The following is a 27981-nucleotide window of genomic DNA, read 5'->3' as shown; positions in this document are numbered from 1 at the left end:
TCTGACTTGCAGGGGATTAGGCTGGAGCTTCTCCACTCGCTGGAATGAGTGCTGTGTGGCAGCTCCATGGAGCCTTTGTGGGGCAGGCAGCCCCTCCCCGGGGATGCAGCAAGGCAATGGGATGGGTGCTCAGTGTGCACAAAGCTCTGGCCCTTCTCCTGCACCAAAAAGAAAAAAGGAAGAGAAAAGAATCATTGCCAAGAGCTTTCCTCATCTGCAGATGTTAAACTTTGCCTGGTATTTCTCTGTGTCAAAATGGTCACACACTATTTCTTCTTTCCATGAGACAGTAGACTTTTTTGGGTTTTGTGGGTTTTTTTGGTAAGGGCAATCGAACTTCATGAGACAATAGATGAGGAGACACAAGGGCAAACACAACCCACTGCTGGACCAGGCTGTAGTACCAGGTGAAAGTCACAGGATAAGGGTGTATTTTTGAATAGTAATCGTATTTGATTTTCTTATTTTATTTATTTATTGTCTTTTTTGAGACCAGGTCTCAATATGAAGCTTAGGCTGATCTCAAGCTTACTTTGTAGCCCAGGTTGGTCTCAAACTTCAATGATCCTCCTGCCTCAGCCTCCTGAGTGCTGGGCTTGTGTGTGCCACCACACCCGGCCGCTTATGTTTTATAGACAGGCAGCTGTATCTGTACGTTGAATATCCCTGTAATTTTCATTTCTTGTGTTGTTCCCTAGTTTGGAAAGCAAGACAACATCATAAAACGAAGTGAGAAGTTTTAACTTTTTCTACTTTGCTGAATCGTTTAAGTAAGATTGGAAATGACTGTTACTTAAAAACAAAATGATTTTCTGGAAGTTTCAATAGAAGCCTCTGTCGGGCCACTTGGCCCATGTTCTCTAGGGGATTCTAAGTTTGATTACCATTCACGTTTTCTGCAGCATTACTTGATGGTAGGCATGGTGCAAGGCCTGTAATCTTAGTACAGGAGGATGGATCCCTGGAGAGGTACTTTGTTCCTCTAAATAAAACTTTATTTGTGAAACAGGAAGCTACATACTAAGTTCAAGGACAGCCTGAACTATACAGTGAGACCCTGTCTCCAAAAAACAACAAAAAGAGGTACAACTTATCACCTTTCTGCTCGGTCTCCCCAGTAGCTGGGATTACAGGGTTGCACTGGGGCTCCACTCTGAATCATTCCCATCACGCTTGCTCTGCTGTCTACTGTTGCCTCGTATCTCCCCAGCGTCCATCCATCCATCCCATCTGTTTACCCTCCCTTTCTCCTGAGCGTTAGGCAGAGGCCATACCTCTGCCACCTCTCCGCAGCTGTCTGAGTTCCTCTGGTCTTGCCCACTGCTTATCCCTGAGGCTCCCTCTCCTGGACCTCAGCTTTGGCTCTGAGACTCTTGCAGTTCTGCTTCCTTCCGCATCTTCCCACCCGGAGCTGTCCAAACCTTTCCCTGCTCGTGGTTCCAGCTTTAACCAGAAGCGTTCATATCTCAAGGCAACCTCAACCCCCAGGACAGTTGCACTACATGAGATCCACTTGCTGGAAAAGGAAGAAGTGTCTTGCCTCCTCCTGCAGGCCAGAGGGCTCAAGGGACTTGTCCTGGAGGCCCTGTGTCCTCTGCCTGTGGTCCAGCTGGACAGTGGTCAGCAGGAGAGTTGGGGTCTTTGGCCCTGGTTCCATGTCAGCCACTCCTAGGGCACTGCTGCCTGCCCCGTGATGCAGTATTCTGAAGCTGGACCTCAAGGGTGCAGAGTTCTTGCTGCTTAGGACTTTATTTATTTATTTTTTTTTTGCCTGATTGATTTTTATTTTCTCATTTTAGTTTTTCTGATATGTTCATTTTTGTTCCTAGGTGTTAAACCCAGGGCCTTGATGCTGGTCTGCATCCCTGGATTTTTTTTTTTTTTTTTTTTTTGAGGCACAGTTCACTAAGTTGCTGAAATGCCAAGGCTGACTAGATGTGGCGGCACATGCCTGTAATTGCATCACTCAGAGACTGAGGCACGAAGAACTGCCGTCAGTTTGATGCCAGCTTGAGCTTACAGTAAGTTCAAAGCTAACCTGAACCAAATAGCAAGCACTTGTCTCAATAATAGTGATGGGGGGAGGGGCGTAGCTCAGTGGTACAGTGCCTGTGTGGCAAGTGCAGTTCATGAGTTTAATTCCCAGTACTAAAATAATAAGAAGAATAGTAAGAATAATAAAATAATAAAAAATTAATTGCCCACGCTGGCCTTACACTTGAGATCCTCCTGCCTCAACTGCCTTCACTCTCCGAGTGGCTAGGGTTCTAAAAAGGCCCTCCCACACCCAGCTATGTGTTCTTTTTTTCTGTTCTTTAAGTTTTCATTAATGAATTTAACTCTTTATCTACTGAATTCTTGTGTATTAGAATTAACTCTCCCAAATTATTTCCCATTTGTTTCATTTTGCTACATTCTTGTCTTTCCCTGGAAGAAATGTTTTCTCCTGTGGATTTCACAATATTTTAACTTTGTCCTGTTGTCATGGCCCCTGGCTCAGCCTAAATCCACAGAGGCTCCCCATGCCCTCCCCACACTCCTGCCCCACTCCCACCATCTCCCTGGTGTGGAGCTGTGTCTGGAGCCCCATGGGGGCTGTCATGGCCTGCGCACTCCTAACCCCCTTCCCCAATTCTGTCTCTCTCTGGACTTCACCACCTGCTATGTAAGAGTTTTTTAAAACAATATTGCTATGCAGTGCAGGCTGGCCTTGAACTCACTGTGTAGAGCAGGCTGGCCTCAAACTCAAAGCAATCCTCCTGCCTCAGGCTTCTCAGTGCCGGGATTACAGTTGTGCACCACCGCGCCCAGCTGCACAAGGGTTTCCAGCACAGCCCAGAAGCCCTGTGCTGTGTATCCAGGTATCTGGAGGGTCAGCTCTGATGCAGTTCAGGGAAGATGTATGCAGAAGGGCTCTGGGTGGAGCTCAGCCTCACACAAATCCTGCTCATGTCATTGCCCTCTAAAGCTGCCATCTACCTAAAGCAGCCACAGCTGTGTCACACTCACTTCCACACCCACACTTCCACACCCACATGTGCCTGCCCTGTAGGCCTGGCCTTTCCTCCCACCAGAAGTGGGAGCTGGCTGCTGTGGGATTGCCCCCAAGCAATCAGTACACCCTGGAGACAAAGGAAGGGCTGGCTGGCCCAGGACCCTTCAGGATGGTGAGGCAGGCTGAGAGCCACACCCAGGGCTGCTGCCCTGAGAGTTCGGTGCCCAGTGAGGCGGGAGGATTTGGTTCAGGAATTGGGAAGGACGGTGGGAGATGTTTCTGGCCATGGTGTGATTAGTTCTTGAAGGTTCTGCTGTACATACCTGTGGCCCCATTGACATTAGTGAAAAAGAGACTAGCCGGACACAGCGGCACATGCCTGAATCACAGCCTATGTAATTTAGCAACTCAGTGGGACTCTGTCTCAAATAAAAGGGTTGGGAATGTAACTCAGTGCAAAGACCCTGGGTTCAATCTCCAATACCACAAAAGGAGAGAAAGGAGAGAGGGAGGAAGGGAGAGTGAGCTGATAACCACCCACCTGCAAGGGGAAAATGCCAAACCGGGAGCTGAGCCAATTCATGAAGGACCAGAGGACCCTACAGACATGCAAGAACAGCCCACATGCCCATGGAGGACATCTTTGTCCAGAGGGTGGGAAGACAGCATGTACTCGGATGTCATATGGACAGTTGGGATGGAGATCCAGCCTTTCCCAGGAACAGCCCGGCCACCCTGGGAAAATGATGCATTTTCTGCATGAACTTTGTGTAGAAGAGCGTGTTCTGGAAGCATCTGTCTTGAGTGCGATGGGGCTGAGAGCAGCCAGGGCTGGAGGGTGGGCTCTCGCAGGAACCCATCTCAGGCAGCCTGTCTGTCTCACCAAGCCAGGAGAACACAGCCTCAGGCATGAGCACTCCCACCGGGCGGGCATCAGGCCTCTCTGCTGCCACACAGGTCCTCTCCTGTCTTCAGGCCCCTGCTGTCCCTGTGTTGGCTGGGCTGGAACTGGTCTCTCCACACCATGCTCTCTCATCTGCCTGGGGCTCTCCTGCCCCTTATTACCTGAGGCCGACCCTGGACTGGAGGCAGCAGACAGGTCTAGTGAGCTGAGCGCCCTCCCCGCAATGCAGTGGCCTCCTCTTAGTCCTCCTACACTGGCCACATTTCCTGGCTACATTCCCTGGCCTCGCCAACCCAGGCCTGCTGCCCAGTTGCAATCTGCAGCCACCTTGCATGTGCCATAGGCATGCTGTCCCCTTGACTCTCCCTCCGGAGCAGGGCCAGCCTGTGGAGTCCAAAGGGTCAGCATCCAGACTTCTGGGAGGTGATTTCAGAGGAGGCTTGTGGTCTGGTCATGGCCTGAAGCATCTGGAACAAATCGGGCAGCCCAGGGGAACATGTGTCACCTCTGTCACGGCTGTCCTCAGCCAATAGGAAGTCACCCCTGATGCCACAGCCCAGCCATCCCCAAGTCCTGACCACCCCAGCCAGCCCCATCCTGCACCTCTGTGAGCTGTGGTAGCCACACACCAGCAGGCAGACACATTGGCAGCCCCTTGTCCATGGGTTGTATCTAGAAGCTACCAGAGCTCTCTGCTGCCACCCCAGACTGAACACCCCAGCACAGTCAGTGCAGAGTCCAGCATGGGGAGATCGGCTCCCAGCCTAGCGCCTTTTCTTTCCACGGGGCCAGCTAGGGGCCAGCTGCTGCCCAGGATCCAGGCCCCCGTTCTTTCCCCACAACCCAGGTCCTGCCGCAGCCCAGCCACCGTAGGCAGAGAAGAGTCAGGTAAAGTCATCTCAGGGCTGGGAATGGCACTTTCTGCCCTTGACACCTGCCACAGCTGCCCAGCCCCAGCCTGCCAAATGCTGGCTACACGTGAGGTGGGCATGGTCCCTCCATCAGGGCTTTTTTGGATGATGCTGATGCAGGGATGGGTGCACAGGCCATCACTGCATGACCACCTCAGGCATGGGGTCCCAAGGAGCTTGCAACTTTTGGAGACTCAGGGCTGAGGATGTAGGGCAAGATCATGTCCACTATCCACTTTGACCACTGGGGCTACTCTAAGGCTTGGGGTCCACTCAACAGTAGGAGAAGAAAGCCCTGGAAGGTCTGAAGGGCAGAGGATGTCATATAACTGGATTTACGGGCACTAAGAAAAAGATGGTTCAAAGCAGAGCATGGGGCACCTTCCTGTAGTCCCACCACTCAGGAGGCTGAGGCAGGAGGACCGTGGTGAGTTCAGTGCCAGCCTGGGCTACATAGTAAGTTTAAGGCCAGCCTGAACAGCAAGCCCCTATGTTTCTCAAAAACCTAAGTGAATGAATAAATGAAAAGAAAGTGGTTCTTACTATATGTGGTGGCCCATGCCTATAATCCCAGCACTTGGAGAAGCTGAATCAGAAGAATCTATGTCTGAATCCAGTCTGGGCAGTTTAGCAACTTAGTAAGACCCCATCTTAAAATTTTAAAAATGAGAAAAAAAAGGCTGGGGGCACAGCTCAGTACAAAGGCCTTGTTTTCGATCCCCAGTATTGCAATACATTTTTTTAATTTTTAAAGGCTTAGATGAGCTTCTAGAAGACCTCCTACTGGAGGGGCAGTGAGGAGAGTCCCAGTGAACAGGCTTTCTGGGAGGAGGGGCACTGAGCCAGAGAGACAGAGCAAGTTAGACCAGCTGAAGCCACAGTGAGCTCCACAGGCCTTTGTCACTGGTGTTCAGGGCCACAATTTAAACTGAGGCCTAAACTGCCTTGCCCACCAGCCCTAAGGCAGGCAACAGTGCTACCTCTTTCCCAGAGCCCTCACGGCCCAGGCAGCCTTTACCCAGTGTTACCTGGCTGGTACTCATGGCACTCCCCAGAAGTAAGAAGCTAGGGCACAGCTCTGGGGCAGGAGATACCACTGAGGGCCAGAAAGCTGGACCCCAGCACTGCTGTCAGTGAGCAGAGAGCCCTTAGCATTCCAAAGGGAGACTGGGAATCAAATCCCCTTCGCCTGAATGTGACCAGGTCTTCTCCAAGGGACTGCAAGATGTCTAGCCCAAAGAAGAGGCAGGGACCCTCTCATTGCAGATTCTCCTAACATCATAAGACACACTGGGAGGGGCGGCTCCAGCCTGACAGGGACCCCCAAGTTCTTTCCCACTCCCCAGTCTGGAGCCCCAGGGCCTTAAATATCTCCCTAACCCAGAGACAGAGTAGACCAAGCAGCCAGCAGGAGGCAGCATGCAGGTCCTGCTGTCAGCAAGGCATCTGCATCACTTCCCTGTGGCCTGGCAGCTCAGTCCAGGGGTGCTGCCAGGAGAAACTAGACAGGACCGGGGATATGGCTCAGCTGCACAGTACCTACCTGGTAAGCACAAGATCCTGAGTTCGATTCCTGGTATCAAAAAAAGAAAAGAAAAACTACAGGCTACAAAGGTGTTCTGGGTTCTTCAGTCCCTGTTCTGGAGAAGACGTTAGCTCAGCTCTGGGGGCTGCTGAGAAGCCACCCTGCCTGGCCTGGGGCTTCCCTGCCCCTGCCCCTTCCTGTCCCAGATGGGTAGCAAAAGGCTAGCCTGGCTCCTCTCACTTACCTGCTGGCTGGGCCTTGGGGAAATGATGTGGATGCACACCTCGGGGGCCTGGCTGGCCCTTCTCTCTAAACCTCACTTTTCCAAAATACCCAGGCCTTATATCATAAGGATTAAAGCAGGTAAGCACACAGGGGCCCTGAGTCATGCAGAGAACAGCTGGGGCCTGGTGTTTGAGTGAGGTGACATCAGGACCTGGTCAAAGAGGGACTTGGCCTCAGGACACCTTGACCAGAGGTCAGGGAGGGGCAAGAGACTGCCTGGGGCAGTGGGCAGGGGCACCCAAGGCCCCCAATACCTACCCTAGCAGGCACCTGAGGCAGAGGAGCACAGGGTCTGAATGTGACCCTGATCAGCCTGCAGGGTGAGGAAGGCCAGTACTCAGTGTGTCAAGAGGTCCCCATAGGATAGCAAAGCAGCAGTGGCCCAGGATAGAAAGGAGGTGCAAACAGGGTGTCCCAGAGCATGGAGCCCAAGACCCAGTGGGCTCTTCCCATCCTGGACCGGACTTCATGGCCACACATGGGCCCAGGCAGCTTGGGGCTGGTGACTGCTGCTAACCACTGTGAAGATTGGCCCCCTGTCCAGTGCTCATCCTGGCCACACTCAACACATCCCAGGGCCTCTAGGTCTTTCCCTGGGTGGAGAGCTAGATTCACAGAGTCAGACTGCATGTCAGCCTTAAGCTGGCTCATGTGTGACAGCCCAGTGGAGGCATCCAGTTGTGGGAAAGTTAAAAAACTCCCTTCCAGCTGGTTCTGAACTACATGTTCCCTTGGATTGACTGACTGATTGGTTGGTTGATTGCTCTTTAACACTGGGGGTTGAAGCCAGGGTCTTCATCCTCCAGATGAAGGGATGAGTGGTATCCCCAGCCATTTTGCCTTTTATTTTTTATCTTGAGATAGGATCTCTCCCAAATCCTAGGTTGCCCAGGCTAGGCTGGGACTTGCTGTCTTCCTGGGTCAGCCACCTTTTTTCAGGCCACGCAGAGGCAGCAAGCAGGGCAGTTTCAGAACCAGAGGTCTGAGTGTCCAGGAGAGGCATGGGGCACCTGTGCGCCTCATATCCATACAGATGGGCTATGCCCAGCCTGGGACAGGATCCTGACAGAGCGGCCACCTTCGAGCAGTAGCTCCCACAAAAAAAGCCAAGGCAAGGGGTTCAGGTCCCAGAGCCATCTGCCCTAAGACCCCAGCTCTGTGTACCATGACCACCCCCTTCTGCATTCCTGACAGTGCCCTGACTTCTTTTGCAGAGTCCCCAGCACCACCAGCAGCCCACGGCCATCAGGAAGCTGACAGGAGGCCTAGTAGGCTACCATTCAGGGAGGCCTTGGCCATTGAGGGAACGAAGATGGCAGCACAGTCAAGGACGAGGCCCACCAGATCCTATACCTCTCATCCTGCAAGTCCTAAAAGCTGCCAGCTGCGCCCCCGGATCCGCAACTACAACATGAAGGACTGACTTCTTTGGCCCCAGTGCAGCAGACTCACAAGGGCCAGGCCTTGGGGCCCTGTTCCTCCCTCCATATCAAGGGTGGGTGTGCACGTGTCATGCAGGGGATGCTGAGAGCTGCAAGGTAGGCTCCAGGTGCCGCTGAGACAGCCTCCCCAGAGGACCACGGAGTCATTAAAACCTCTGCCACATCTGCGGACCAAGTTGTCTATTTGTCCTACTTGGAAATGCCATGTCAGGTCTGCATGCCAGATTTTGGCTTGGCCTCTGCTACCTGCTTGTCACTGCCCACATACCTGCACCCATACCTGACAGTGGCCCTCCCCTGAGACTGGCGGCTTGGCGAGCAGAATACCCACCTGTGAAGTATGTCCCAGACAGTGCCTTATGAGGGACCCCACTGAGAATCATACCCCTAGGTGGTTCTGGCCCTGCCTTTGGCATGCTGGGGTGTTCACTGAGTGCTGGAGGATGGAAAGTGAGTCACCTCACTGCCTTCCATACTCATCCCCCACAAAGGACAACAGTAAAGCACTTAGCCACCTGGGTGCCCAGGGCAGGAATGAAATACACAGGCATACGTCACTTCAAGTGCCCCAAGAGCATACCCACACTGACCTACTAGACAGCTGCATCATGAGGCTGACCCTACCCCATTCTACAGTCCCACAGCTATGCTCCAAGGCCATAAGGACACTGTCTTGTGGGCTTGTCCTACATGTGCTCACCCAGAGCCCTTGCTTAGCCTTTTTTTCCCCAACATCTGAATCACAGCAGAGGCCAGGAAAGGTTTTGATCTCGCCCTCACTGCAAGCCCTCACTGCAAGCCCTCCCTCCCACAGCATTTCCCCTTTCTGAACCCAACAGACAACTAACTGTTCTGGGAGGACCATGAGGTGGGGGCTGCCCCCCCCCACCCTAACTTGCAATCCAGGTAAAATATGGGTGCCAACATCTGCCTGCTGGCTCACAAGTGTGTGAGCCTGACAAATGTCACAGGGAAACCCCACACCAGCAGCAGGGGCCCTGATGCAGGCTGAGAAATTACAGGTCCAGGTCTCATTGCTTTGTAAATCTCTCTTGCAACACCTTGGGTTTCTACAATTGGCTTCATCCATTTATTCCAGGTGCACAGACAAAGGGTTACCACCATGTCTTTAACATGCTCCACCTGGGCACACAAGGACACTGGCAGGCCTTCCTGATGCTCCTGGAAGCAAACTGCTGCATTCTTAGATGCTTTGGAGGGGAAGGTACCCTTGCTGTTCTTTAAGGCATGTGTTCCTGAAGAGAGGCCTGGACCTGTGACCTACTGAGGCTGAAAAAAGCACATTAAAGCTCCCCTTCAGAATCTCAAATTGAGCCCCAAGCTGCCATCCTCTAGACAGGTTCAGATTCTGGGTTCAGCCCATTACCTGCGCCCAAGGGTGCAGGGGACAGAACCCCATTGACCACCAACCGCCCACCAGTAGCACTGCCTTGAGAACTGGAACACTTGTCAAATCCAAAGAGACCCAAAGGGGTCAGCCAGCCAGGCTTGGAAAGGCCCTGGGACACTGGGTGGTTGGAGCAGGAAATACAGACAACCAAGACAGCTGTGCCTCCAAGTCTGCTGGCTTCCAGGTCTGCTGGCTTCTCGAGAAAAGACTCTTCCTAAGTGAGTTGGGCCTGCAGGTAGGAGGCCAAGGACCTGAGGACCACCTTCCGGGACTCTCAGGTGAGCCCCGATACTGGGGCCCATTTGGTTCTTTCGGTTGCCAGTTGTATTTTGGGTTTCTTTTCCTCGAAAGTTCAGCGACCCTTAGAGCAGAGGAATTATGAGAGAGGAAGAGAGAAAGGACGCTGGAAGCTCTGGGCCTCTGTAGGAGGCAGCAGTGGCTTCTTTGTTCTCTGCACCCTGGCCTGGAGTCCGGCGCACCGCTGCGCTCTGGGATGCGTTATACGCATCCCCCATTCCCCGGGTGGCCGCACCCAGGAGCACCGGCAGCCGCACAGCGATGACCGGTAGTAACCCGGCACTCGGCGCCCTCAGCCAGGGTCAACGACCGCGCTCTCCCGCGGCCTGCTCAGCGACGAGCAACCAGCAGCCGGCCATCACCCTATCGCCTAGCAACGCCCACTCGAGCGCCGCCATTGGCCCAATGTGTAGAACCCCGAAGACCGATTGGCCACGGCGGCGAAGCAAGCCACGCCTCCAGCTCTGCGCGCGCGCCGCGGTGGCCGAGCGAGTGCGGGGACGCGGGCTCGTACCCGAGGCTGCCTCCCGTGTTGTCCCTCGTGTGACCCCAAACGGTCCCTGCACAGTCCCCAGTGTAGCCCAAGCACGCCCATCTCGCACCGCAGGCGCGCAGAGCCCACGTGGCCCGCAAACGCGGGCAGTTCGGAGCCGCTCCGGCTCGCGCGGGAGCGGAAGCGGACGCGGACGGGGGGCGGCGCGCGCGGGCATCACCCCACGGCGGCGGCGCGCCGGGTCCTGGGGCGCAGCCCCGACGCTCATTGGCCTGGGCGGCGCAGCCAAGCTGTCAGCCCATGTGGCGTGGCCGCGCGGGGATGGCCGCGGTTTAAATAGCGCCAGCGCGGCCTAGAGGGAGCCAGAGAGACGCAGCGGCGCCCCTCGCTCCTCCATCAGCGTTCCGTGCTCTTCACCGCCAGCCGCTTGGTCCAGGTACGCGGCCCCGCGGAGCCCTGGGGCGGCCCGGGCCGAAGCGCACCGACAAGGGCTTTCTCGGGCACGGCGGGTGGGCGCCAACCACCGGCCCCGCGCCCACAAAGGCTGCCCGCTCCGCCGCCTGCCCAGCCGGGATTGGGGCCCAGAGGGAGGCCCCGGCACGTGGGCGCCGGGCCGCGGGGGGGGGGCGGACGCCGCGCCGCGACTCTGCGCTGGGCCGCGTGGATGCAAGCGGGATTCGGGGACATCCGGGGCCTTCCTTGAACAGGGGCTGCGCTGTGGGTCGCTTGCGCTGGTTGGGGAGGACCAGGGCGCGGCGCTGGGCGCGCACGAGGTCCTGCGCTCAGCGGAAATGGCTGGGCCTGCCCGGCCTTGCCCCTCGTCCTGGGGCGGCTCCGGAGCCTACAAGCAGCATCGTGGCCACGCGGCCCGAGCTCTCTGGGCCGGTTCAGGGCTCCTGGGCAGGTGCCTCGGGGACTGTCCCGGAGTCTGCCGCCGCCTCAGCCTGGGCACGACCTCACCTGCGCGCCTTTGGCAGGCCTGGTTCCCCAGGTTGCTGGAAGAGTCTTACCGGCCAGGGCCACCTTTTACCTACCCCTGCCAGGATTTGGCACCCATACTGCTCAGGCCTGTCGCCTGGATCCCTTCCCGCCCCAGCGTCTGGGTCCGCCTGAGTGGGAGCGGCCTCCACACCCAGCACAGAGGGCAGCACAGCCCCTCAGTGGCCTGAGGTGGCGCCTCTGCTCCCACGCTATGCTAGGACCAGAGGGTCTCTGGGCCCTACCAGCTCCTTAGAGGTCCCCTCCATTCTGTGCCTGGGCTGCAGCGCCCAGCAGCAAGTTACTGCAGGGCAGCCAGCCCTGTGGGGACACCTCTGCGCAAGGCCTCAGAGATGCCAGGCCAGTGCTAAGGCCCCCACTAAGGGGGGGGGTGATATCTGGAGCTCCTGGCTTCCAGTCTACTGTCAGGGAGCCTCCACAAGTCAGCTTGGGGCCTGTCCTGGGCCTGCAGCCAGCCCCTGAACACCCCAATTATTGTGCTGGACATATGAGGGTGACCACGTTGTGGGTGCTGAGACTGTGCACAGGGTGTGCTGGGGTAGTTGTGACCACTCGTGGGGCCTGTGCTCCTCCCTGCAGAGAGGAGCCATGGAGGAGGTAGTGATCGCTGGTATGTCCGGGAAGCTGCCCGAGTCAGAGAACTTGCATGAGTTCTGGGCCAACCTCATTGGTGGTGTGGACATGGTCACGGATGATGACCGGCGATGGAAGGCAGGTGAGTGCCACAGAGGGTATGAGAGTCAACTTTGCCCTTTCCCTTGCTGAGGTCCTGTAGCCAAGCACCGTTCTGCCTGTGCCCAGAGCCGGCAGGGTACCAGGTGCTCAGGCTGGATCCACTCTTGTCTCGATCCATAGAGCAGCTCTACTTGCTAGACAGGTGTGAGTCAGCATGGTGGGCCCAGCCAGCCTCTGGTCCCTCAGAGGGTATTGTGTCTGGGTTCTGGGTTTTGGCAGGGGGTCCTTCTTGGAAATCAAGTTAGAGTCACCAGTTCTATGTGAGGGCCACTATCTACCCCTCCCAGGGAGCCTCCTGGATTTTACCCTACTGCAGGAGCCTGTGATGTCCATGGGCACCTGTCAGGAGGAGGACACCTCCCTTATCCCACAGGACTCTATGGCCTGCCACGGCGGTGTGGCAAGCTGAAGGACCTATCCAAGTTCGACGCCTCCTTCTTCGGGGTCCACCCCAAGCAGGCCCAAACAATGGATCCCCAGATCCGGCTGCTGTTGGAAGTTGCCTATGAGGCCATTGTGGATGCAGGTGGGTTGTAGTGGAGCTGCTGGTCATAGCAGTTCGTTTCCAGGGTCTCAGTGACAGGGCAGGGACCAGCCTGGTGGCAAAGCTCTTGCCTGGTGTGTTTGAGGCCCCTTGGTTCCATTCCCTGTGTTGCAAAAGAAAGCAAACTGTGCGGTATCTGCAATATTTTTTTTAGGCTTAAAAGGCCTCGCAAGTGGCGTGTGGCCTGGCCCTGCCTCCCTGATCTTGTCTTCATTCTGGCCTGACTTGGGGCCAGTGGCTCAGGAGACAGGGGCTCCTGGCAGTCAGTTTCACAACTGCACACTGGCGCTGTCCCAGGCATGCCCTGGTGCCCCAGTTTCCTCACTCACCATGTTTGGTCTTGGGGTGAGGGCAGGACTGACAGTGGTTAGGGCAGGGTGGCTCAGCTTCTGCTGCCCACACTGGCTGCTGTATGTCCACCCTCCGCTCTAGGCCTCAGGGTGGCTGTGATCTGGATCCCTGCTCGGAGGGTGCTGAAGTACTGCCCACATACCTCCTCCACTTTTGTTCCTGATAACTCTGCCCCTCCACCACCCTGCATCTCCCCAGCCTCTAATCGGTAGACATTGGCCATTAGGGCTGGTACACCTACCCTGAGGTCCAATGCCATCCTGGTGGGGCGAAACTGAGATGCCTCCACGGTGGTAGAGCAGGCCTTTGCCTCAGGCTTTTCCTGCTGCCCAGGCTCCACCCAGAGGCCTTGGGCATAACTCCCAAGGGGCTGTCCACTGACATCTCTTTTCCTAGCCTAGACACTCAGTCTTTGTCTCCTTGTGTCTGCTTATCTGGGCCTGTGCCGGGGCAGGCTGCCCTTGGAGCTGGGGTTCTCATTGGCCAGCAGGCTTGTCAGATCCGCTAGTGACACCGAGGACCAAGGGATTTGTTTGGGGACAATGGTGTGCTCTGTCATTCCTCTGGCCACCAACTGACCTGGACCTTGTAGACCTGGTTGATCCCTGATGCCCCAGCTCCTCTGTCCTGGTTCTTAACTTTGTAGCCCTATCTGGACTGGCTGTTCCAAGCACCCCACCCCAATGCCCCAATGCCCTAATAGACCCCCACACACACACTGAGGCTGAGGCCTCCACCTGTGGGGCCATGTGGGAATGTTGGTTCTGACTACTGCTCCCACAGGTATCAACCCATCCTCGCTTCGAGGGACGAACACTGGTGTCTGGGTGGGTGTGAGTGGCTCAGAGGCTTCGGAGGCCCTGAGCCGAGACCCAGAGACACTTGTGGGCTACAGCATGGTGGGCTGCCAGCGTGCAATGATGGCCAACCGCATTTCCTTCTTCTTTGACTTCAAAGGTGAGTTTTTTGCTCAGTCCTCTGGGAACCAGGGTGTCTGAGCCTGGCCCTGGGTCTTGAAGGCAAAATAGCAAAGACCCTGGGAGTGTAGACCTGCCCTTCATGCACATGTCTGACCCACTAGGATCAGGGCAGGGCCAGTGAGGTACTCGGGGCCTGGCACACGCACTCCTTCTTATGCCCCTTCCCGACACAGGGCCCAGCATCGCCCTGGACACAGCCTGCTCCTCCAGCCTGATGGCACTGCACAATGCCTACCAGGCCATCCGCAGCGGAGAGTGCCCCGCTGCCATTGTGGGTGGCATCAACACGTTGCTCAAGCCCAATACCTCGGTGCAGTTCATGAAGCTAGGCATGCTTAGCCCGGACGGCATGTGCAAGTCCTTCGATCAGACAGGTGAGGGCAGCAGGAAGCCTGAGCAAGGCTCCCTCCCCACTGCCTGCCTGCTGCAGCTCCATCTGGCACCCCCTCCCCAGAGCAGGCAGCGTCTTTGCAGTGCTGCACAGGGCACCCCACCCAGCGCCCGTGCTCCTGGGTGGGCTGACCCCCACTGAGGGTCAGCCCACTGAGGTGCACTCTGATCCAGGGAATGGATACTGCCGGTCGGAGGCTGTGGTGGCCGTTTTGCTGACCAAGAAGTCCCTGGCCCGGCGGGTATATGCCACTGTTCTGAATACTGGCACCAACACAGATGGCTCCAAGGAACAAGGTGGGCATGGCAGGGTGGCACCAGGCTGCCACAGATGGGGTTGAGGGGGCTCTGAGGCCTAATATACCCCCAACCCTGCAGGCGTGACCTTCCCTTCTGGAGAAGCCCAGAAGCAGCTCATTCGCTCCCTGTACCTGCCAGCTGGACCAGCACCAGAGTCCCTTGAGTACATTGAAGCCCATGGCACAGGCACCAAGGTGAAGCCCTGTGCCCCTCACCCCATCCATACTGAAAAGGCCCCTGGCTGGAGCCCTGACTCCATATCCCCTGCAGGTAGGCGACCCCCAGGAGTTAAACAGCATCGCTCAGGTCCTCTGTGCCTCCCGCCAGGACCCACTGCTCATTGGGTCCACCAAGTCCAACATGGGGCACCCAGAGCCTGCCTCGGGGCTTGCAGCTCTGACCAAGGTAAGTGGACAGCTCTATAGAGTGGCCACCACACACCTGTCTTGCCTGGCAAAGTCCAGGTTTGCCAGCAGGAGCCCCTGTGCTATGTCTGCCAGATGTCCTGCTGAGCTGAGCTGCTCTTGGGCCCAGCCAGAGAGGGGTTCAGACAGGGGTCCCAGAGATAGGGAAGCAGCTGGACAGACACGTGGGCACTTGGTTCATCAGTGGAGATTCTGGTGTCAGGGCAGACCAGTGTCCATTTTGGGCCCCCCCTCCACGTACACATCCCTACTTCCAGACTGGTTAACTGGCCTTCATGGGGGCTGGTTACAGTGCCCTGGAGGACTAAACATCCTTGGACTTGGGGCCTGTTTCCAAACCTGCAACCCTTCTCAGGTGTCCACACAGCTGGGAAGTGACAGGGATCCTAGGGAGCCAAAAGGCCCAGCAGGGAGGGTCTGTGCCCAGCACCCCAGTGCCTGGTGCTAGGCTGAAGCAACTGTAGGACCTCTGGTGGCAGGCATATCTGGGGGTGGCTGAGTCCTATGGGGTCAGCTGCCCACCAGCATGTACTCTGGCTGCAGGTTCTTCTGTGCCTGGAGCATGGGGTCTGGGCCCCTAACCTACACTTCCACACCCCCAACTCTGAGATCCCAGCCCTGACTGACGGGCGGCTGCAGGTGGTAGACCGGCCCCTGCCTGTTCGTGGTGGCAATGTGAGCATCAACTCCTTCGGCTTCGGAGGCGCCAATGTGCATGTCATCCTCCAGCCCAACACAAAGCTGGCCCCTGTGCCTGCCCCCCATGCTGCCCTGCCTCGCCTGCTGCAGGCCAGTGGGCGGACCCTAGAGGCTGTGCAGAGCCTGCTGGAGCAGGGTCGCCAGCACAGCCAGGACCTAGCCTTCGTGAGCATGCTCAATGACATTGCGGCCACCTCACCAACAGCCATGCCCTTCAGGGGTTATGCAGTGCTGGGCGTGGAGGGTGGTGGCCAGGAAGTGCAGCAGGTGCCTTCAGGCAAGCACCCACTCTGGTTCATTTGCTCAGGTAAGTCCACCCCCATGTCCTCCGTGGTTCCTTGGAGTCCCACCCCTCTATTGGAAGGGTGAGGAACTAGTTGACACTGGCCAAACCACTGACTCTCTCTGGCACAGGTATGGGTACACAGTGGTGCGGGATGGGAGTGAGCCTCATGCGTCTGGATGGCTTCCGGGACTCCATCTTGCGATCTGATGAGGCCCTGAAACCAGTTGGACTGAAGGTGTCCAAACTGCTGCTGAGCACAGAGGAAAACACCTTTGATGATGTTGTCCATGCCCTTGTGAGCCTCACGGCCATCCAGGTGGGCACTTGCCTGATGCTAAGCCCTAGGGCACTTCTGGGCTACATCGGTCCTGGTCTGTCCAGCTCATGGGCATGGGGCCTGGAAGAGGGGAGGGCTTCTCAATGCTAGCAGAGGACTGCATAGAGGCTGCATGGTGGCAGGTGGCCTGGGAGACCAGGAGAGCTAGCAAGGTGTCCTGTCTCTGTCCACAGATTGCTCTCCTAGACCTGCTAACCTCAATGGGCCTTAGACCTGATGGAATCATCGGGCACTCCCTGGGGGAAGTGGCCTGTGCCTATGCTGATGGCTGTGTCTCCCAGGAGGAGGCTGTGCTTGCAGCCTACTGGAGAGGCCAGTGTGTCAAGGAGGCCAGCCTCCCATCAGGAACTATGGCTGCCGTGGGTAAGCATCTCTCTGTGCCTCTCCTCCACAGACCCCTGGAACGAGGCTGCTTTCCTGCCTCCTCCAAAAGGGCATGGGTGGTGCAGACGCTCTCGCCTGGGCCAGTAGGCTTTCTGCTGGTCCACTTGGGGCACACTGGCGGGCCTCAGTTTGTTCCTCTGTCACCCACCTGTGAGGCCCCAGGGCTCAGCCATCAGAGCAGGGTGGTGAGGCCCAGGCCCTGTGGTTTCTGTGGAATCGCCGTCAAGGACTGGCCTTAGGTATCACCCCTATAATGACACCTCTGCTGGGAAGCCAGTGAGGCAGAGGTGAACATTTCTTGAGAAGCCCCTTAGAGGCTGTCATTAGGCCCTCTGTCATTAAGACCAGCGCCCCTGGCTCCAGGCTGTGCCCATGACTGCTCTCCACAGAAAGAGCAGTGTGTTGGGCCCAGGCTGCCCTCTGAGACCAGCTCTGCTTGCAGGTTTATCCTGGGAGGAGTGTAAGCAGCGCTGCCCCCCTGGCATTGTGCCCGCCTGCCACAACTCTGAGGACACAGTGACCATCTCAGGACCTCAGGTGGGCCTGCAGTCAGCAGGGATGACTGGCCTTGCGAGGCCTTGGCCTGTACCTGTCAGCTTCTGAGGGGCCCGGCCTGAGTTGTGTTTGTCCCCAGACCCCTCCCTGCCCTTAGGTGGGCTCCTCTCCATGACCTCAGCTCAGTGGACAGAACTGGGTGTGTGCCCAACCAGGAGAGCTAGGCCAGGGCCCCTCTAAACCTTTCCTGATTCCCCAGGCTGCCGTGAGCAAGTTCGTAGAGCAGCTTAAGCAGGAGGGAGTGTTTGCCAAGGAGGTACAGACAGGCGGCATAGCCTTCCACTCCTACTTCATGGAGGCCATTGCGCCCGCACTACTGCAGGCTCTCAAGAAGGTGGGTGCCCATGGTGTGCACAGGGTCCCAAGGGAGCCGAGGACCTGCAACTTCGGTGCTGACTCTGCTTCTGTGCGCAGGTGATCCAGGCCCCAAGGCCGCGCTCTGCCCGCTGGCTCAGCACATCCATTCCTGAGGCTCAGTGGCAGGGTAGCTTGGCCCGTACCTTCTCCGCCGAGTACAATGTCAACAACCTGGTGAGCCCGGTGCTGTTCCAGGAAGCTCTGCGCCATATCCCCGAGCACGCTGTGGTGGTGGAGATCGCGCCCCACGCCCTGCTGCAGGTGCGCACTGGGCCATGGGTGGGCAGCACCGGTGGGCAGCAGCAAGGAAGAGATCAGAGGGAGCCTACCAACCTCTGTCCGCCTACAGGCTGTTCTCAAACGGGGCCTGAAGCCCAGCTGCACCATTGTGCCCCTAATGCGGAGGGACCACAAGAACAACCTGGAGTTCTTCCTTACCAACATTGGCAAGCTCCACCTCGTAGGGTGAGTTCTGCCCGCGCTGAGCCCCGGAGTTGCAGTGGTGTGGGTCAATGGCCTCTGGGAACCAGGCAGCTGAACTGAGTACCTTGGTGGTACCCTGGCTGTGGGCCTCCCTGCCCTTTGCCTCTGGACTCTGCCCCCAGGCCAGATGCTGCTGTTATTCACCCCTCTCTGTCCCCACTCCAGCATCAACGCCAACCCCAACGCCTTACTCCCACCTGTGGAGTTCCCAGCACCCCGAGGAACACCCCTTATCTCCCCTCACATCAAGTGGGACCACAGCCAGACCTGGGATGTGCCGGCCGCAGAGCACTTCCCGAATGGCTCAGGCTCTTCCTCTGCCACCGTCTACAACATCGGTGAGGGCCTGGAGGTGGGCAGACCCTCCTTGCTGGACGTGGGGGCCAGGCACTGAGGCTTGCTTCTGCCTGCAGATGCTGGTCCCGAGTCCCCTGACCACTACCTGTTGGACCACTGCATCGATGGCCGTGTACTCTTCCCAGCCACTGGCTACCTGTACCTTGTCTGGAAGACATTAGCTCGAAACCTTAGCCTGCCCTTAGAGCAGACACCTGTGGTGTTTGAGGGGGTGACAGTGCACCAGGCCACCATCCTGCCCAGGACAGGTGAGGGCGCCGGCGGGTAGGGGCAGCTGGAGGGGCCACAGCCAGGCTCTGACCCTGTTGCCCCACAGGGACTGTGCCCCTGGAGGTACGGCTGCTGAAGGCTGCCCACGCTTTTGAAGTCTCTCACAATGGCAACCTGGTAGTGAGCGGTGAGCAGAGCTGCCCATCGGGGGCTGGGGGCTGAACAGGCAGCCAGCCTACCCTGTGCTCAGGCCCTCCTGCCACCCCTACCCACAGGGAAGGCATACCAGTGGGAGGACCCCGACCCCAAGCTCTTCAACCACTCAGAAGACCCAGGTCCCATGGAGCCGGAGCCCACTTCCCACCTGTCCCTGGCGGATGTGTACAAGGAGCTGCGGCTGCGTGGCTATGAATATGGCCCCCACTTCCAGGGTGTCTTGCAGGCCAGCTTCAGAGGTAGGCATGCACACTCTGCCAGTGTTGAGTAGCTGCAGGGACCAGACCCTCACAGCTGTGTCTGGCAATGTGAGGCAGAGGGGAGAGTCCAGGGCTTTGACCAAGGTCTTCCCTCAGGTAAACAGGGAAAGCTGCTCTGGAAAGACAACTGGGTGACTTTCCTGGATGCCATGCTACAGATTACCATCCTCAGCATGAATCAGCGCAGCCTGTACCTGCCCACCCGCATCACTGACATGCGCATTGACCCCACCGTCCACCTGCAGAAGGTGTACACACTGCAGGATGAGACCCAAGGTAGTCCTGCCATGCCCCCGGCCCGCATGCCCACGTCCTGCCTGGTGCTGCCCTCGCTCACCAGCCTGTCCCCACAGTGGTTGATGTGGTGAGCTCCGCTGTGAACAGAATAGTGGCCGGTGGTGTCTACATCCTGCAGCTCCATACAACATCAGCCCCACGGCGGCAGCAGGAGAGCATGGTGCCCACCCTGGAGAAGTTTTGCTTCACACCCCACCTGGAAGCAGGGTGCCTGTCTCAGAGTGAGACCCTTCAGGGGGAGCTGCAGCTGTGCAAGGGTGAGCCAGGGGTCCAGGCCTCTTGAGAGGCCAGTGCCAAGCTGCCTTGCAACTCTCTCTACAGCCCCTTTCCATGCAGACACCACACCTGTCTTTCTTCCCACCCCTTGGTCTTCATGGCCATTAACTATTCCAATTTCAGCTAAGGGGTTCAAGGCCCCATCTAGTTTGTGGGGTTGGGGGTAATCAGCCCTGCCACCTGCCCTCAGCCAGTCCCTGTTCCTTCCCTCCAGCTGCTGCCTTGTCCTCTGGGTCCTGGGCAGTGGCCAGGCAACTCAGGTAGTCTGTCTCTCCTGCATAGGGCTGGCACAGGCACTGCAGACCAAGGCAGCCCAGCAGGGGCCCCAGATGGTGGTGCCTGAGCTGGATGAGACCCAGACACAGCAGGGACTGCCCCGACTGCTGGCAGCTGCCTGTCAGCTGCAGCTCAATGGGAACCTGCAGCAGGCACTGGCCCAGGAGAGAGCTCTGCTGCCTGAGGACCCCCTCCTCAGTGGCCTCCTCAACTCCCCTGCGCTCAAGGCCTGCTTGGACACAGCTCTGGAGAACCTGCCTAGCATGAAGATGAAGGTGGTAGAGGTGGGTGCCAGGCAGAGCCTCAGGACCTAGGGAGGGTGCACTCCCAATCTCTGGGCCGCTGTGTATCTCTCCTAGAGGCTATGGGAAAACCCACCCAGCAGCCAGGCAGGAGAAGGTTTGCAGGAGGGGTAGGCTGGGGAGGGGCCCTGGCTGCATGTCCAGTCCATGCAGCTGTCCCTGGAGGCTCTGGGGTCTGGAACCACAGGTGGACTGTGGAGTGGGTGACCACCCTGCCCTAGGGACAGCCCCAGCTGCAGATTCTTGCCCACTGCCTGCTCCTCTGCTGCAGGTGCTTGCTGGTGACGGTCACCTGTATTCACGCATCCCAGCCCTGCTCACCACCCACCCCATGCTGCAGCTGGACTACACCGCCACAGACCGCCACCCCCAGGCCCTGGAGGCCATCCAGGGCAGGCTACACGAGCATGAGGTTGCCCAGGGCCAGTGGGACCCTGCGGACCCTGCCCCCAGCAGTCTGGGTGCAGCAGATCTGCTGGTGTGCAATGGTGCTGTGGCCACCCTGGGGGACCCAGCTCTGGCCCTGGCTAACATGACAGCTGCCCTCAAGGAGGGCGGCTTCCTGCTGCTGCACACCGTGCTCAGAGGGCACACCCTCGGGGAGACCCTGGCCTTCCTCACCTCAGAGCTGCAGAGTGGGCCCAGCCTCCTGAGCCAGGTGCCACTGCTGGGAGTGGGACTGGGGGTGGGGCTGGCAGGGGCCGAGTTGGCAGACACTGATGTCCTGCCACTCCTAGGATGAATGGGAGAGTCTGTTCTCAAAGGCAGCGCTGCACTTAGTGGGCCAGAAGACCTCATTCTATGGCTCTGCCATCTTCCTGTGCCGCCGGCCCGCCCCACAGGACAACCCCATCTTCCTGCCTGTGGAGGACACCAGCTTCCAATGGGTGGACTCTCTGAAGGTCTGGCCGGGGTACTAGCTCTCCTGCCCTACCTCATACAGCCTGGAGCCTTGGCAGCAGTTGACCCCCCACCCCCTCCTTGCCCTGCAGGATATTCTGGCTGAGATGTCCCCCCGCCCCGTGTGGCTGACAGCCCTGGGCTGCCCCACCTCAGGCGTGGTAGGCATGGTGAACTGTCTCCGCAAAGAGCCTGGTGGGCACCGGATCCGGTAGGTGGGCTGCCCACTGAGCTGTGCCATTTCCTGTCTCCTACGCCTAGCTGCTTCTAGTCCTCACCACCTCTGGCTTCTTGCAGGTGCATCCTGCTTTCCAACCTCAGCAGCACGTCTCATGTCCCCAAGATGGACCCTGGCTCCGCAGAGCTGCAGAAGGTGCTGGAGGGAGATCTGGTGATGAATGTGTACCGTGATGGGGTCTGGGGTGCCTTCCGCTTTTCCTTCCTGGACCAAGGTGAGCCCACAGCACTGACTGTCCTTGCCAGGCCGAGGTGGGTGGGAACCCTAGCCAGCTGGACCCTGTGGCAGCCCTGCTTCTGTTCCTGCAGACAGACCCCAAGAGCAGACGGCACACGCCTTTGTGAACATCCTCACTCGTGGGGACCTCTCCTCCATCCGCTGGGTCTGCTCCCCGCTGAAATATGCCCGGCCCACCAGCCCAGAAACGCAGCTCTGCACTGTGTACTATGCCTCACTCAACTTCCGGGACATCATGCTGGCCACGGGCAAACTGTCCCCTGATGCCATCCCAGGTGCCAGCCAAGATGAGGCCTTCGGGGGCAGGGCAGGACCACAGCAGCCCCTCCTAAGAAAGGAAGGGAAGTGTGGCGCCACCAGCAGGCTCACTTTTATCTGCTCCCAGGGAAATCGATTAACCGGGACTGCTTGCTGGGCATGGAGTTCTCAGGTCGAGACGCCCTAGGCCGGCGTGTGATGGGGCTGGTGCCCTCTGAAGGTCTGGCCACCTCTATCCTGGTGTCATCAGCCTTCCTCTGGGAAGTGCCCTCCAGTTGGTGAGTGAGCTGGGCTGCAGGTAAAAGAGTCTGCAGGCTGTTGTTTGGTGACCAGGCCTGGTGACCCTGCGCTGTGTCCTCAGGACGCTGGAGGAGGCAGCTTCTGTGCCCGTGGTCTATAGCACTGCCTACTATGCACTCGTGGCCCGGGGGCGCATAAAGCCTGGAGAGACCGTGCTCATTCACTCAGGCTCAGGTGGGGTGGGCCAGGCCGCCATCACCATCGCGCTCAGCCTGGGCTGCCGTGTCTTCACCACCGTCGGTAAGGCCCCATCCCACCCTGCATGCCCCGGCCCTGGTGCCCACCTGGCCCACAGCCCACCCGGCACCTTGCCCTGCAGGCTCGGCTGAGAAGCGGGTCTACCTCCGGGCCAGGTTCCCCCAGCTTGATGACACCAGCTTCGCCAACTCCAGGGACACATCTTTTGAACAGCATGTGATGCTGCACACAGGCGGGAGGGGTGAGTGCTACCCAAGCTCCGCATCCCTGGAGGCCTGGCTGACTGGGTGAGGGCCCTGGGGGAGCCGAAGTGTGACCCTGAGGCCCTGTCTCTCGGCCTAGGTGTTGACTTGGTCCTAAATTCCCTGGCGGAAGAGAAGCTGCAGGCTAGCGTGAGGTGCCTGGCTCAGCATGGCCGCTTCCTTGAAATCGGCAAATTTGACCTTTCCAACAACCACCCGCTTGGTGAGGCAGGCAGCGCCTGGGGTGAGCAATAGAAGGCAGGCGCCAGGCTTCGGCAGCCGCCCTGATAAATTTGGCACCCCACCTAGGCATGGCCATCTTCCTGAAGAATGTCACTTTCCACGGGATCCTGTTGGACGCGCTCATGGAAAAAAACAGCCCCCAGTGGAACGAGGTGTCGGCCCTCCTGCAGGCTGGTATCCGTGATGGTGTGGTGCAGCCCCTCAAGTGCACCGTGTTCCCCAAGGCTAAGGTGGAAGACGCCTTCCGCTACATGGCCCAGGGGAAGCACATTGGCAAAGTCCTTGTTCAGGTAGGGGAGCACCCGGGCGCCCTGGCTCCAACTGCATGGTGGCACTGGCCCTCCCAGGGCACCTGAGTGGCTCCTGCTTGGCCACAGGTCCACGAGGAAGAGCAAGAATCCAGGCTGCAGGGAGCACAGCCCACCCCCATGGTTGCCATCTCCAAGACTTTCTTTCCATCTCACAAGACCTACGTCATCACGGGAGGTCTGGGCGGCTTCGGCCTTGAGCTGGCTGAGTGGCTGCTTCAGCGAGGGGCCCAGAAGCTTGTGTTGACCTCTCGCTCTGGAATCCGCACAGGTGGGCAGGCAAGGGCATGAGGGGACTAACATGGGTGAGGGACAGTGTCCACATTCCTGGGGGCAGCTCCCCTCTCACTTCCCTTCCTAGCCCCAAATCCCATGTCCCATAGGCTACCAGAACAAGCAGGTCACTGAGTGGAGGAGCCAGGGCATCCAGGTACTAGTGTCCACTCGAGACGCCAGCTCACTGGAGGGAGCGCGTGCCCTCATTGCTGAGGCCTCACAGCTTGGGCCAATCGGAGGCATCTTTAACCTGGCTGTGGTAAGGGACAGATCCTTGTGCCAGTGCCTTCCAAAACCAAGATCAGGATGGCAATAGCAGGGTGGATGGAGCCCTGCAGGTACTGATGAGGCCTCTCCCCAGGTCCTGAGGGATGCCATACTGGAGAACCAGACCCCAGAGCAGTTCCAGGATGTGAACAGACCCAAGTACAGCGGCACCCTAAACCTGGACAGGTAGGTGGGGCCCCAGGCTACACATCAGGAGCCTTCTCTGGCCCGTCCATCCCAGGGAAGGTGTGAGGAGGAGGGGATCCTGGTCATGACAGCTGGCAGAGAGTGACAAGAACACCTACAGGGTGACCCGGGAAGCCTGTCCTGAGCTGGACTACTTCGTGGCCTTCTCATCAGTGAGCTGTGGGCGTGGCAACATGGGCCAGAGCAACTATGGCTTTGCCAACTCCACCATGGAGCGCATCTGTGAGCAGCGCCGTCACGATGGCCTCCCAGGTAGGCCTTGCCGCCTCCACCACCACCCCACCCCATCTGTGCTACCCTATACCCACAGCCCTTACTCACCACCACCGTGCTCTTGCCACAGGCCTCGCCGTGCAGTGGGGTGCTATTGGTGATGTGGGCATTTTGCTGGACCTGATGGGTAACAGTGACACGACCGTGGGTGGCACGCTGCCCCAGCGCATTGCCTCTTGCCTGGAGGTGCTGGACCTCTTCCTGCAGCAGCCCTATGCTGTCCTGAGCAGCTTCGTACTGGCTGAGAAGACTGCAACCCACAGGGACAGCAAAGTCCAGCCAGACCTTTTGCAGGCGATTGCACACATCCTGGGTAAGCACTGTCTGTGGAACCTGCTCCTGAGCAACAGCACCCCCAGCCCCAGCCAGGTGTCCATCCAGAGCAGCCCCACTTGAATGGCACCTGTACTTCCCTCCCAGGCATCCATGATCTCTCCAGAATCAACCTGGACACCTCGCTGGCAGACCTGGGCCTGGACTCACTCATGGGCGTGGAGGTGCGACAGACCCTGGAGCGGGAGTACGACATGGTGCTGTCTATGCGCGAGGTGCGGCAGCTCACGCTGCAGAAGTTGCAGAAGCTGTCCTCCTCCAAGTCCAACCCAGCCAGTGGTGCGTGTGAGGGTGACAGTCAGGGGCAAGGGGCTGGCAGCAGGGCACAGAGCACACAGGTTCACATGTGTGGAAGCCAGCCTGGCATCTGCCCTATCCTTGCAGAGCTAGAGTCCCCCAAGGCTAAGGAGGGCAACCAGACCCAGCCACAGGGCCAGCTGAACCTGAGTACGCTCCTGGTAAACCCCGAGGGCCCCACCCTGACACGGCTCAACTCGGTCCAGAGCACTGAACGGCCGCTCTTCCTGGTGCACCCCATTGAAGGCTCCACCACTGTGTTCCACAGCCTGGCTGCCAAGCTCAGTGTGCCCACCTATGGCCTGCAGTGCACCCAAGGTATGTGCCCAGTCCTCCCTGGGTGGCTACAGCCAGCGGGCCCTCCCAGCTGAGCACCTGGTACTGCCATTGCAGCTGCCCCCCTGGACAGCATTCAGAGCCTGGCCGCCTACTACATTGACTGCATCAAGCAGGTGCAGCCTGAAGGACCCTACCGTGTGGCTGGCTATTCCTATGGGGCCTGTGTAGCCTTTGAGATGTGCTCCCAGCTGCAGGCCCAGCAGGAGCCAGCTCCCGCCCACAACAGCCTCTTCCTGTTTGATGGCTCACACACCTATGTGCTGGCCTACACCCAGGTGAGCCAGGTGGTAGGATCGCCAGTATTCCAGCTCCAGGTGGGCCACACTCACCTCCCCTCCCGTGCTGCAGCCACTGCCCTCCTTCCCTGCAGAGCTACCGCGCAAAGATGACCCCTGGCTGTGAAGCGGAGGCCGAGGCTGAGGCCATTTGCTTCTTCGTGCAGCAGTTCACTGACGCAGAGCACAACAGGGTGGGTCAGGTGTGGGGCAGGATGAGGTCAGGGTCTCTGCCCCTGTGACACAGGGCTAGGGTCAGGCAGGCTGAGCTCCCACACTCAGAGCCTGCCTTGTAGATGCTGGAGGCACTGCTGCCGCTGAAGGACCTGGAGGAGCGTGTGGCTGCTGCTGTGGACTTCATCACCCAGAGTCACCAGAACCTGAACCGACGGGAGCTTCGCTTCGCCGCCCTGTCCTTCTACTACAAGCTGCGTGCAATTGAGCAGTACACACCCAGGGCCAAGTACCATGGCAATGTGACGCTGCTCCGGGCCAAGACTGGTGGCGCCTATGGCGAGGACCTGGGCGCCGACTACAACCTCTCACAGGTGAGTGGGCAGGCAGCACCCAGGGCAACTGGCCAGACTCGGTCCTGGAGTGAGGTCTGGCTCACAGTCCCTACCCACAGGTGTGTGATGGGAAGGTGTCTGTGCACATCATCGAGGGTGACCACCGCACACTGCTGGAGGGCAGCGGTCTGGAGTCCATCATCAGCATCATCCACAGCTCTCTGGCTGAGCCACGAGTCAGCGTGCGGGAAGGTTAGGCTCCTGGCCACTGCCAGCCCATCACCAGGGACCATGCCAACACACCACACCGACACCTAGCATGCAGGGGTTGGGGAGGGTCCCGCCAGTGGAACCTGCCCAAGGCCTAGCACCACCGCCTCCCCTTGGTGGCTGCTAAAATAGGACTGTGACACACATCCCATCCACTTGCCACCTCCCAGTGGGTGCCAGGGAACCCCAGAGCTGCTGACTCGGAGACACTTTGGTCTGTGAAGAGCCAGTGGGACCGGCAGAGCCGGGCTGAGCCTTTTGTACTGTGTGGAGTTGGCCACACTGGTTGGTTGTTGTTTCTGCATTTAGATTCTCGTATTTATTACATTCCTGGGCAAGACCCCCAGGGCTGGTCCCATCCTGTGAAGATGGCGGGCTCTTGGGGGCACCACACCCTCTCTACTGTGCACATGCGCTGCCCAGGCGCCCTGCTCCTTCTGCCTACTGCGGGGAGGGCTGGTCCCTGGGTCCCCAGCACCTGGCTGCACCCATGATGTAGGGCCAACCTGGCCCTGCGGACCGCACCGGGTACCAACCTGCGTTTGTGTTTGTTTTGCAAAAACAATTCAAATTGCTGCTTGGATTTTGAAATTGATTGTACTTGTCAGTGTGAAGAACCATGTCTGGATCTTGTTTCATTTTTACACCAACTTGATAAAAATGCTGCTCTTGATCCCATCCCCTGAGCCTCCCCACTATTAAAGCGCATGTGAGCTCCACCTCTGGCTAAGTTCCTTTTTCCTTCCTGATCTGTGATGCAGGGTATAGCCCTGTCCTGCCGGGAGTCCTTACCGTGGCTCCCATTTGACTACCTGTGTTTGTATCTGGGCTCACTCCAGGGAAAGAGAAGCAGGCCAGAGCCTGCTGGGCACCTAGGGGTGGGGGATAGGAGTCTGCTCGTGTAAGTGGGCAGAGTCTCCTCACAAATGGGTGCCAAGGCTTCTGCCCACTGTGTATGTGGCTGGGGGCAGAAGATCCCTGGCAGTCACCACCTAGGCAGGATAGTCTCCCTGGGGATTGTTCTGAGGGCTCAGCTGATGGGATGGGCCCCCAGAGGAAGCAACACTCCCCTTTCCTCATTTGGTTGGGGGAGGTGCCACCTACCAGCACCTGGTTATGGTAGGAAGGAAGTCCTCAAAAAAGGGGGGTACAGGGGCTGGGGATTTAGCTCAGCGGCATAAGTACCTGCCTTGCAAGCAAGGAGTCATGAGTTCAATCCTGGAATATCAGGAAAAAAAAACATAAAAAGTACAACACTGTCTATGTAATTTTTTTTTGAGACAGGGTCTCGCTGTGCATTTCAGGCTGGCCTTGAACTCACTTAGTCCAGGCTGGTCTCGAACTTGCAAAGATCCTCCCACCTCAGCCTCCTGAGTGCTGGGATTACAGGTGTGAGCCACCACACCCGGCTTGTCTATACAATTCTAAATGTACCCAGAGGATTACTCACAATAATGTGCTGGGCGAGGTGCCCCATACCTGTCGCAGTTCCTCCAGAGTCTAAAGCAAGAAGATCACAAGTTTAAATCCAGCTTGGACAACTTAGACCTTGTCTCAAAATAAAAATGGCTTAGTGGTAGAGCTCTTGTCTTGCCTGCACAAGGCCCTGGATTCAATCCCTAGCACCACAAAATACAAATAATAAAAAGGGCTGGAACTAAAGCTCAGTGTGCCAAGGATTGTGAAACTCAGAGTTGTTCCTTCTTTATCAGTGATGGTAACTTTTCAA

The 27981-nt window shown here is 58.0% G+C and overlaps 2 protein-coding genes across 12 annotated transcripts in view; both read left to right on the top strand.

Moving 5' to 3' along the window:
- The window catches only part of Ccdc57 (coiled-coil domain containing 57), a 93267-nt gene extending 85034 nt beyond the window's left edge, over positions 1 to 8233 (top strand). For 5 of the 11 annotated variants that reach the window (XM_063242381.1, XM_063242380.1, XM_063242376.1 and 2 more), the window contains one exon: positions 7835 to 8233. In XM_063242381.1, the coding sequence (XP_063098451.1) occupies positions 7835 to 8043 (209 nt within the window). In that variant the 3' untranslated portion in view covers positions 8044 to 8233. Of the gene's footprint in view, positions 1 to 1829; positions 2022 to 7834 lie in introns of those variants that run through there. The other 6 variants (XR_010045276.1, XR_010045277.1, XR_010045275.1 and 3 more) reach the window with 6 other exon arrangements.
- A 2290-nt stretch (positions 8234 to 10523) lies between these two features.
- Fasn (fatty acid synthase) lies at positions 10524 to 26971 on the top strand. Its single transcript, XM_003464828.5, has 43 exons — positions 10524 to 10699; positions 11842 to 11977; positions 12371 to 12523; positions 13676 to 13849; positions 14046 to 14246; positions 14437 to 14559; positions 14641 to 14756; positions 14833 to 14967; positions 15531 to 15993; positions 16101 to 16288; positions 16483 to 16672; positions 17136 to 17230; positions 17448 to 17582; positions 17663 to 17866; positions 17955 to 18070; positions 18254 to 18426; positions 18502 to 18693; positions 18762 to 18842; positions 18931 to 19110; positions 19228 to 19407; positions 19485 to 19685; positions 19987 to 20264; positions 20554 to 20940; positions 21020 to 21184; positions 21275 to 21393; positions 21480 to 21634; positions 21729 to 21932; positions 22043 to 22193; positions 22277 to 22455; positions 22535 to 22654; positions 22756 to 22878; positions 22965 to 23188; positions 23276 to 23477; positions 23590 to 23741; positions 23844 to 23935; positions 24057 to 24208; positions 24300 to 24542; positions 24650 to 24841; positions 24947 to 25177; positions 25253 to 25473; positions 25569 to 25667; positions 25770 to 26021; positions 26102 to 26971. Exons 2-43 carry the CDS (start codon positions 11851 to 11853, stop codon positions 26237 to 26239), a joined length of 7506 nt encoding a protein of 2501 aa, XP_003464876.2. The 5' UTR covers positions 10524 to 10699; positions 11842 to 11850; the 3' UTR covers positions 26240 to 26971.
- The last annotated feature ends 1010 nt before the right edge of the window (positions 26972 to 27981 follow it).

The sequence above is a fragment of the Cavia porcellus genome, unplaced genomic scaffold (genome assembly GCF_034190915.1).
Source record: "Cavia porcellus strain 051 isolate PalLab524CR breed Dunkin Hartley unplaced genomic scaffold, mCavPor4.1 scaffold_32, whole genome shotgun sequence".
NCBI lineage: Eukaryota > Metazoa > Chordata > Mammalia > Rodentia > Caviidae > Cavia > Cavia porcellus.
This window is presented reverse-complemented; position numbering and strand designations above follow the sequence as displayed.